The 11114-nt window shown below is 42.1% G+C and overlaps 2 protein-coding genes across 2 annotated transcripts; both read left to right on the forward strand.

Annotated features, from left to right (window-relative positions):
* Window positions 1-731: 731 nt before the first annotated feature.
* LOC124416115 (nose resistant to fluoxetine protein 6-like) lies at window positions 732-6275 on the forward strand. The gene is made up of 12 exons (XM_046897000.1): window positions 732-1067; window positions 2669-2925; window positions 3073-3293; window positions 3381-3663; window positions 3802-3962; window positions 4057-4225; window positions 4356-4552; window positions 4633-4771; window positions 4889-5084; window positions 5182-5324; window positions 5484-5617; window positions 5857-6275. The coding sequence occupies exons 1-12, from the start codon at window positions 761-763 to the stop codon at window positions 5888-5890; spliced, it is 2241 nt and encodes a 746-aa protein (XP_046752956.1). The 5' UTR covers window positions 732-760; the 3' UTR covers window positions 5891-6275.
* A 769-nt stretch (window positions 6276-7044) lies between these two features.
* On the forward strand, window positions 7045-9649 carry LOC124416321 (dynein axonemal intermediate chain 2). Its single transcript, XM_046897253.1, has 10 exons — window positions 7045-7227; window positions 7326-7487; window positions 7580-7838; window positions 7936-8189; window positions 8246-8405; window positions 8490-8682; window positions 8757-8892; window positions 9036-9182; window positions 9267-9485; window positions 9569-9649. Exons 1-10 carry the CDS (start codon window positions 7045-7047, stop codon window positions 9647-9649), a joined length of 1794 nt encoding a protein of 597 aa, XP_046753209.1.
* The last annotated feature ends 1465 nt before the right edge of the window (window positions 9650-11114 follow it).

The raw sequence follows: 11114 nt of genomic DNA on the forward strand, positions 1-11114 counted from the left end.
GCTGCCGAACATCTTGGCTTAGAGAAGCCGCAGCTATCTCGAGTCCGACGAGGTGTACAACGACTCATAACAGATGACAGGAATACAAGCCATACATTTTCAAGCCCTGAAGAATGTTTTCTAAAAAAGTTCTTCGAAATAATCGACCGGGTTTCAACGTCTATGGAGCATCGATTTTCTTCGGCAACTATGCAGCTTCTGAATAAATTCGAAGACTTTGCAGTTGGTCACGAACCTTCAACTGAAGCAGTAACGTCATTCTACAGGCAGATTCGGAACAAAAATGGAAGCTCTGTTGTACAAGCAGATTTCGACGCGGAAAAGCTAACCTTATACCTGAAAATGTTTTTTTTTCATGGCCGAACAAAGAAACTTTGGGCTGATTTCTCTAAAAGACGTTGTTTCTTTGTTTAGAGTAAATTCATCAATCAGGAATTTGCTTCTGGAATTCTTGAAATTCTTTGAAATTCTCGACTCCTTTACGCGTACCTACGCACATACGCTTGCGAATGACGTCTTCAGGCAGAGGCTGGAGGTCAACCTGGGGGGGTCCATCGCCTCCCATTCTTTTAACGTTTTCTGATATAATGATAACGCAGCTTCGCGCACCTCATACTTCTGTCGAGAACGCGTATAAACTCACTCTAAGATCTCAGTCCGCAAATAGATTTCAACTCCACTGCACTGCAGTTCGGAATAGCGTCGACGGTTCTTCTTTGCCCTTGTAAACAAAATTTGGTCGATACGTTTCACCGGCGCTATGACTGAGATAGTTTTTCTAGTCTGCGTGTCGTTCGGTTTAATGAACGGTCAGGTTTTCGCCAGTAACCCGGAGGGACGATTATGGCTGTCGAGCACCCTCGGGACGCATCGGACATTGCAGACCGAGAACCACACAGATTCCCAAAGGGCAGTTCCGGTCTCGCGAGGGTCTTCGTGGTGGACCGACTTCCCCGTTCTGCCGTTCGTATTCGCTAATTCGAACAGGATCCCGGAGGGTCCTTGCAGGAAGCAGGTGCAACGGTACCTCAAGGAACTCGCCAATTCCACGCTGTGGGCCGTCCAGAGTGAGTTTATTTTGATCACTTTCAATTTTCTCCAAAGATGCGGGCAATGACTGTCATTCGTTTTCCCACTTTTCAAAAAGCAGAAGCCCTGATGAATTAAGGGCCATGCGCTCGATGCGCGCCGAGTACCTACAAGGTAATCGACGTACAAAGCCGCAATAACAAACAAGTTGCTGCACTAATTTATGTTGTAAATTGCCTCAATAAAGGTTCCTCTGATTCGTGTCATAGATGAACAAGAATTTTAAATTATTCCAAAATGATGAACCAATTCTTTGGAATAGTAGATCGACCCTCACTCCAACTGAGAGTTACTTCAATATTGATTAGCAATTTTTGAAGATTTTATTGGACATCAGGATTTAAACATAGTGATTGGTGAAAAGTAGAAGCGATAGTAACGATTCGACAATGCCTTTTGTGTATCCTTGCATAAGCAAGAGCGTTATCGAAACTTCAAAGGTCCGATAAATTTGAATATAATTTGTCATCTCATATTGTCCTGAAAAAACGTTTGTATATTTTCATATATGTGTATTACGTACGTCACACTCATGAAACTACACAAAACCCAAAGGCCGGATGTTCCGGTAACGGCGCGACCATGAGCCGGATATTTGCTCTTATAGCCTTGATTGAGATTTATCGTTAAATATTTCATAACTTTCAGCATGAAAACATGATATAAATAGCAAATAATACGTGTGTAACCTTGGTATTTGTATGATAGCCGGGAATTTTTTTGAGTCCCTGATTTAATTTCAGAACTTATTTTTTAAATTTGCTATCCGCTCAAGGTAAGAATTGGGATCAGTTAGGATAAATTTTTTTAAATTAATAAAGATTAAAAAACCCACGAGTACCAAGTTTCTTTTTGGTACAAGGGTGCTAAGCCTTAGTCGCAATTACCGGTATTTGAGACGCCGTTTTGGATCCCTCGTATTAAATTTTTCAATTCTGCGTTCTTATATGGATTCCGTGACCCCAAAACTAGACTGTGAAAATTTCCGTCCCAATTCATCGGAAAATATCAGTTATTTAAAAATGTTCATTTATGATCGATTGACAGCCAACCGGATAACGTATGGGGTAAAAAGTAAGAAGTTCCTTTATCGATATTCTTCTCTCTACTTGATCAACTGCATATGTTTGTTTGTATGAATCGTATAACTTGAATAGCATTACACTCGTAGTAATATTCGATTGTCATCGTGAATCCATAATAATTATATCCATGACTAAGCACACGTAAACGTGTGTAAATTGTCTACAAAAAAAATCGAAGAATACAAGGTTCACTAGATGCCAATCTCATGCAACACTGTAAGATGTTCCAGAGTCTCGTTATTATTCATTATCTTCTCATGGAACAACATGATGAACATCTGCATGAAACAATATGGAGGTCATTACGCGAGCTAAATCATATCGTAAATCTTAACCATCGGACTTGGACGGTCAAATTTTATTGCTGCAAACGTACAATATTAATGATGACTGTGGAAAATATTATGGATAATTCTAAAGAATCCCCAGAAAACTCTTGAGAAACGAAAGAAACTGAATTCCCCGCATAGTCAAGTTGGAAAATACAATTTCAGTGTTCGACGCCTCAACGAAGTATCCAGATGGCCTGCTACACGGTCATACAAAACATTTGGGAAGCTTTGACCAATGCTACAACTTGCGGGCGGAACTTCCTCCGGATGAATTCTCTGACAGCGAAGAGCCCGACGAGGTCGAGGGTCGTTACTGTTTGGTCCGCTTGCGTTACCGGCGGAAAGACGTGGTGCCTGAACGCCCGCGACTCTTCACCCTCGACTTCGACCCAAATCTATCCGCCTGGGACGCGGTTGACGTGAGTGACTTTTATCACGGAGAGAATTCACTCGCAGCTCCGGCTCCGTCGGAGTGAATTATTGACTCGAAGCACAGGCATCGAGTTCTATCGATCCTCGTATGCATGTAATTCTGACTCTGTTCGATTTTTATTCCGCATCCGCAGTACAGGGGAGACTTCCGCCGTGTGAAACGACACTCCGTGTACTTGTCGCTTTGCGTTCCGGCAAGCTGCAGCTCTGAAGATGTTACGGCGGCGTTGACGGAGCCTCTGCAGGAGTTGGCGAACGCCCGGCAAATACACGTGGATATCACGGTGAAGCCTTCGCTTTGCCAAGCACGTGGCGACGTCCGTCAAGACTTCACCGTCGGGTTGAAGGTTTTTCTGTAAGACAAGTCAAAATCATTTTATGGCCACGGTATACGGTGAGTGGAGCCGAGGAACGACAATGTAACGAACAATTTTCCATCCAGCTTCATCGTCGCGGCACTCTTCGTCCTCGTGGTAGCGAGCTCGTGCTACGACAGCAGCGTCTATTCTCCGGAGGAAGCGGCCAAGGACAACGTACCCGGAAGCTTTTTCCTCTGCTTTTCCGCACGGCGTAACTTGCGCTCAATTTTTGTCACTAGGAGTTCACACCCTGGTCTCGATTGCATTCATTTGATCCGGTTTTTTTTCACGACATGCACAATTTTCGGTCACAGATTAATGCAGTACTACGGCTACCCGCTCGTGGAGTCAACGTACCCCGAAAAGGTTAGTGCACGTTCTTCACAGGAGCAATAAGAGCGTGTCGTACATTAGGTACTTTTTCGTTACAAAATAATGTAACTAACTCTCGTATGACTACGTCAACTGTGTGATTATGCAGTTATTTTCGTTTCACTATACCAGTTCTACACCGTGCCTATTTCGATGATGATGTTCAACGGACCGATTATCATTGACGGATTTTTCGGTATCGGGGGTCTTCTTCTGGCTTACGACGTGCTTCGCAATCTTGATCGGAGTAAGCGGTTGAATTTTACCGCTTTCATACTCAATAGATTTCTACGGTGAGTCGAACGTACGCGCCTGGCTCTCTTATTCGTTAAACACGCGGAAATAAAGAAAGATCTAAAGATGAAGCTTCGCTTGATATTACAACAGGTTGACACCCCTCTACATGCTGGTCGTCTTATTCTATGCTACCCTGATGCCGATGATGGGATCCGGTCCGTACTGGGAAGCCAGGGTGGGTTTCGATAGAGATAATTGCGCGAAAAACTGGTGGACTAATCTTTTATACATAAACAACTACGTGCGTCCCAATGAGATGGTAAGTATCGTGTCACGATCGTCAAGGTTTCTCACCATGATCATTCTGTCACAGTCAATGCCTGCATCTGTCGCACCGTGAGTCGTAACAAATTTACGTGACGACTCGACTCGTCTATCCTCTTTCGCAGTGTATGTTTCAATCCTGGTATTTAACGGTGGATTACCACCTTTACATCATTGGACTCTTTGTCTTATGGGCCTATTGGCAACTTCCAAGACGACTCGGCTACCCGTTCCTCTGTAGTTTGATCGCATTGGGCACTGCCATTCCCATCGTCATTACCTATGTTGAGGACCAGCAGCCAACATTCCTGGCATTGCTTTAGTGAGTGAAAACCACGTCCAGTTATGAAACAATTCAATCCTAATCATAGCCACATCATGTAATTCTCCGTCATTCTCCAGCTTGGAGGATCCGAGAAAAAATACGTATTTTCTCAATTACTATAACAAATCACATATGAGAATCAGTCCCTACATGGTTGGCGTTTTGGCCGGGGCAATTGTCTACAACCATAAAGACGCAACGTGGAGACTCCCCAAGGTAATTTCAGAGAAAAAACTTGATGACGACAAATTGGATCCTTGATCGTTTCTTTTCCGTAAGGTGTCAAGCCTGTCCTACTGCCCGTTGTCAGAACTATATCATTTTGTATTTCAGGCTTGGTCACGAAGTCTTTTCATTATACTGGCAGTCGGATTCACTATTATCAGCGAATTTTTGGCTGCCAAGTATTACGACCCGAATAGCGAGCTGCATCCACTTGAGACTGCCGCGTACGCTGGCTTCCATAGAGCAGCGTTTGCTGTGGGAACATGCTCGATCGTTGTTCTAATAACAATTGGCGATGGTTTGGGTAGGTTCGAGAGACTTGCTAATGCTGAAATGCGATGGAAATAGCCTTTTGGTTGATTATGAAGGATTATCGAATGTTGCATTCCATACATTTTCAGAATTTCATTACAACTTTATGACACCACGCTGGATCCAACCCCTTGCAAGACTCACTTACGGTGCTTATCTTGTCCATAATATTAAGCAAGCCTATGACATCGGTGCTACTAGAAGCCCCCGAGTATTTTCCATCTACAACGCAGTAAGTTGCATTCAACTCGATCTAGCGTGGGTAGATATACTCATGTTGTGTTGCCATTCATACGTAATTAATTATAGAAGCGTAAAAAGTTGACGTTTTCTTAGCATCATTGTAAATTACAAAACGAACTAGCAAGTTTTTCAATTTTCCACATTGCAGCTCTGTGACTTCGTGCCTGACGTGATCTACACTTTCGGTATATCCCTGCTGCTGTCGGTTGTTGTTGAAGGGCCGATACGAAAGATTGAGAAGTTTATACTCACGAATCGACCGAAAGCATGTCCCGCGGAAGCGTAAGTGTCTTTGAAAGAAATATAAATCATATACATAATACATCTTGCATCACATATAATACAATAATCAGGTAAGCAAGAGTTCCATCATCTCGGCTTCATCTCGTAGAACGGTATATAAGATAGATATAAATTTCACCCTGCGCCTGGTGATTACTTGATAGAGATGACCGACGTATAAAATCAGAATGTTGCCGCACGCACTACGGTACAACTGCATCTCATTTTTGTATTTTCAGATCGAAATCCAACGGCGTCAAAAAGAGCAACTGAGAATTATCAAAGGGTTGGTTATCATGGGGATTGCCGCTTCGTACTTTGTACAATATATTTATAGATAAACTCGTGGTTCGTCCATCTATATTGTAGGACGAACACTTGTATAGACTCTGGTTTGTAATTCCGCATCACCTTATTCTTGTACGTAAAATAATTCACCTCGATCACCACAGGATTCTTATGTTATACAAGCGACACGCTCTAGTGCTATACCTTGCGATACATGTATACCTACAGGATTTGGGGTAACCCAGAACGAGGATGTGAAATAAAATTTCATAAAGAGCTAAGTGGATGATAGTCAGTCAACATCGGAAAGGTCAACTTATATATCGCCTCAAATAAATTCCTGTTTTGTGTTTGATTAATGCACGCGGAATTACACAACGATCATGTTTATAACTCTAATCGAATAACAAACTGACGGGGTGGCTTTGGGTGAATAACAAACAGGAATAACAGATATGTGCAATATTCTCCTGTATTGGTACTCGTCTTCGATAGTCACATTAATGCTCAAGTAGTACTAAATATTAAATCATTGAAATATGCATATACAAATATATGTTACATATGCACATGAAGGTCATAATGCCATTGCTGTTACAATTGGATATAATATAGAAGAGACCGTTATAATTAATCACGTCGACACTGAAAATTATCACAACGCACGTTACCTAGATCCTTTAGAAACGAGTTGGTGAAATATAAAAGCAAACGTGTGTTGCGATGAAACCTGTCGTTTGTAAACCAACGGTAAGAACGCGCGAATCTATAACTAATAAGGGGTGAATCGTTACCACGGAAACAAGCCAGCCGTGGTTACTGTATTGACGTCGCATTAGTAATATAGTCTAAAGTCGAATTACCCACATGAAAATAAACTTTGAACAGAAGCAATCAAAAAATTGGGAAATGTTAACATTTGCATAATAAGATTGGAACAGAAATGTTAAGAATAATAAAACAATTGAATATGTCTATAATTCGTGCAGTGAATACAGTTTAATGCCGTTCCATTACAAATAATGTCGCAACTTGTTCGCAATAAGTTTATGAGACAAAATATAAATTGCCATTGAAGTCTCCTCGACACCGAGGGATGCAATAAAAAATAAATTAAGCTTAACCGGTGGAAAATAAAGATGGAGACGCAATATGTGTACACAAAGAGTCGGGCCCAATTTGGACGCTGGTGTTCGTTTTCTGACAGCAGTCCTGAAACGATGGTCAATATTCAGTCGGAACCATCCCTCATGCACAATTTCATCAGAAAAGATCCTGTCACACAGGGCACGCAATGCAGCAAGATATTTGCCCAGCACGAGGTAAGCAAAAATTCTCTGCCGCACCTTCACCTTCGTTATTGTGCGCCATTAATTAGGGCGACGGGTTTTTTCACAAACATCGTCCGCTATTTCATCAGGTGAACACGACAACGGCAACGTACAAGGAGGGCGGTATGCATCACGTCGAAGGTGGATGGCCAAAGGATGTGAACACTCACGATTTGGAACAGACGGTTCGTTACAGACGTAAAATAGAGAAGGACGAACTGTACATTCACACCATGCTACAGCTTTTACCGGTGAGGGACGAGATGAAATTCGCAATTGTTATTGGTGGTCCCACGTATAATTGTCATTCTCTTCTCAGCAATTACTCCCTCTTTTTTCCTAGCCTATGGAACATTACATCCTGCAGAATAACGTTTGCGACATATACGAGCAGTATTTTCACGACACGGAGCCAGCCCCGTTGGTTCAAAAGACTTTCTCGAGAACGGTCAATGTCTACAGAGATCCTCTACCCATAAAACGCTCGATTACCCACATGTCCTGGTCCCCTGATCAGGGAACAAGACTCGCTATAAGTTATTGTGACACGGATTTCAAGAGGACCATGAATTCCAGCCCATATTCTTACATTTGGGACGTAGGTGAGCGAGTGGCTTTCGGTTTCTTGCGAAATACCCTCGCGTAGTTCCTGGCGATGATGGTACTGGCAAGCAACGAACTCTGAATATCGTTTTATAGAAAATCCGAACAATCCATTTATGGCGCTGAAACCCTTCTGCCCAAACCTGACCATGGAATACAACCCAAAAGACAGCAACGCGCTGGTTAGCGGCATGACGTCCGGGCAAGTGGCGTCTTGGGACATTCGACGGGGTTCAGAGCCAGCCGAGACCAGCTTGGTTGAACACAGTCACCGAGAGCCGTGCAGTAAAGTTTTATGGATCAATTCAAAGACGGGAACAGAGTTTTTCAGCGCCTCTAACGACGGACAAGTATGAAAATAATTACTGAGTGAATCAGACGATAATCGAGTATCTTTCATCTTCAGATAAAATGGTGGGATACCAGGAAATTACAAAGTCCGACCGAGAATTTGGTTATTGATTTGCTGAAGCCGGAAGAACAGGATGTTGGCAGGGCGACAGGCATTTCAGCCCTGCAGTTTGAAGCGTCGATGGGTACAAGGTTCATGTGTGGTTTGGAAAACGGTACTTAAATTTCCTAATTGGAGAATATTTGTATGATGACTGTACTTAACAATCTCGTGTAATGTTGTGGGCACTGAATTGAAGGGTTGGTGATATCCGGAAACCGTAAGGGAAAAACACCCGGAGAGAAAATGGCGACTAGATTCAAAGCCCAGTACGGACCGGTAATAAGCGTTGAACGTAATCCAACTTTTGTGAAGAATTTTTTGACCGTTGGAGATTGGACGGCGAGAATTTGGTCCGAGGATTGTCGAGAATCGTGTATCGCGTGGACACCGTGAGTAAAAGTATTAGATCGCGTTATATCGTTCACAGACCATGAAGATCGTATATTTTTATTTCCCACAATAGAGGCCATAGAGATTTGTTGACTAGCGGTGCTTGGAGCGCAACTCGGTTTTCCGTATTTTTCCTAACCAAAATGGACGGTACTTTGGATGTGTGGGACATACTTGTGCAGCAGGATTCACCTGTTCTCAGCGTTAAGGTGAATATGAACAAGTAGATAAAATTTTCCCCATAACCCTGAGTCAGTGAGTCGCTCGTAGATTTATTGTGAACTTTGAAATTGATCAGTCGAGGGCGGTTTTTCCTTTTTTATTCACAATATTCACTCTGCGGGTGTGAAAGGTTTGCGACGAGGCTCTGACTTGCATCAGGCCTCACGTAGAAGGCAATCTCGCTGCCGTAGCCAGCAGAAACGGAACAGCGTACCTGGTCGAGTTTTCCGAGGCTCTGACGATTAATCAGAAAAACGACAAGCTTCTATTGACTGCGGTAAGCAGCCCTGCCGTTGATTAAGCATGTGCCGTCTGCTTTCAAGCCTGTCGGGACGTTGTTGATTTGAAACTGATTTTTCAGCTACTAGAAAGAGAAACGCGAAGAGAAAAGGTAATCGAGGCTAAGAACAGGGAGACGCGTTTGAAACTAAAGACCGGGCGGCTGGAAGCGGAAACTGAGGCGCAAGAAAGTTTGAACGCAAAGCTGGATGCGAGCAAAGCAATAGAGAGTCAAAAAGCAACGGAGGCAGATCCACTTATAATTCAGTGCGAGCTGGATTATCAGCAAGCCGTTGATGCGGTAACGTCAAATTTTTTTTTTTTTTCGTTCATAATGCACAAAACGGGCAAAAATTCCTGATTACGATTGTCATTCTTTTATAGGAAATAGTACGGCAAACTTCGATGGAAAATTCTGAAGTGAATAATAATACGGTACAAAATGGACAGCCTGCAACTCATTGAGGTTGATTTATCGCAGTGATGTCGGTTGAAAACTTTCATTTTATAATCAAATGCCACAATCATTGAAATGAAATAATAATTACTAAAATTCGTTCGTATGCCGGGCTGCCTGTGGCAAGGGGTGAGGCAATATTCTTCGCTGTATTAACATTGTGTAATCATAAGAATAATTAAGGTTATTTTCTTAACACTCGTATTCTCGGAGAGCTACACATAGAGCTTATAGACTGCAAGCTGTATGAAATATGCTGCGAGCATGTGACGTATCAAGAGTTACACCCAAAAAACGTAAGATTTCGTTCGTAATTTATCTGCTGTTGGTCCTATGCTATGTGTGATGTCTGCGAGCAACGCATGAGAAGTAATAACCAAAACTCAAGGAAATTTCTGAGAATTTTTCCGTCTGTTGGTCTAATGCTGTTCTAGATGTTTTCTTCGCATTTATGAGGATCCGATGAGTCTAAGAAGAATCGTACAGATCGAATATAGATCGAAAAATTCCTGGGTTGAGAAGTCGCAAAAAAAGCAAAGCTAACAAAATCGAATGATGGATCTAGAGGTACAGCCAGAATGCATGAAAATTGCACAAAGTTTTTGAAAAGGTGAAAGAATAGAATCGATAACTTATAGGAATTGAGTTTCACCGGTTTATTTTATGTATCTTATCCTAGTACAAGTGTTTAAGTGTTAGTGTGTAGTAATAGCAGAAGTTACCAAGGTATATAAGTGTGAGAGACAATGAGAAATGCAGAAGAATGTTTAAGATTAGATGAAGAATCGAATGATTATAGGTAGAGATTGCTGTGCAATATACATCGAATAAATAAAAATGTATGAAATACTATATCGAATAGTTATAATCGTTGTTCTGGAATGTAGCTTGAGTGTTGGACTGCGTACACGTGCAAGACGGTTCTGCAAAAGGGTGATATGATGTACAATATTGTATTCTGTGTTTTATGTATCCTGTAATAAAAAAAAATGTGATAGATTTTTTGACAATAGGAAAAAACCTGATTTTCGACTCAGAAAAAAGTAAGGCTAACCCCTTTGGATTTTTAGCAAAAATTTCGACTTGTTCAAAAAGTGCTGCAATCAGTTCTGGAGGGCACTATTCCGACGTATTTTTGCGAGAGAAGGCGATTGAGCGCAGTCCCAATACGCTGCGAGCAACGCCTGAAAAGTTACAGCCAAAAAACTGCAGATTTTCGTCGTCATTTCTCTGCTGTTGGTCCCACGTTATTTTTCACCTCTTTTCTGAGTTCCTGGGGGTCGAATTAGTCTGGAAAGAGTCATAGAATCGATTTCAAGCCGAGAAATTTTCAGCTCAAAAATTCACCAAAAAGTAAGGCTAACCCCTTTGGATTTTTGGCGGAAATTTCGACGTCATCGAAAAGTGCTGCAATTAATTCTGTAAGGCACTATTCCGACGTATTTTTGCGAGAGAAATCGATTGAGCGCAGTC

Source organism: Diprion similis, chromosome 2 (genome assembly GCF_021155765.1).
Source record: "Diprion similis isolate iyDipSimi1 chromosome 2, iyDipSimi1.1, whole genome shotgun sequence".
Lineage (NCBI taxonomy): Eukaryota > Metazoa > Arthropoda > Insecta > Hymenoptera > Diprionidae > Diprion > Diprion similis.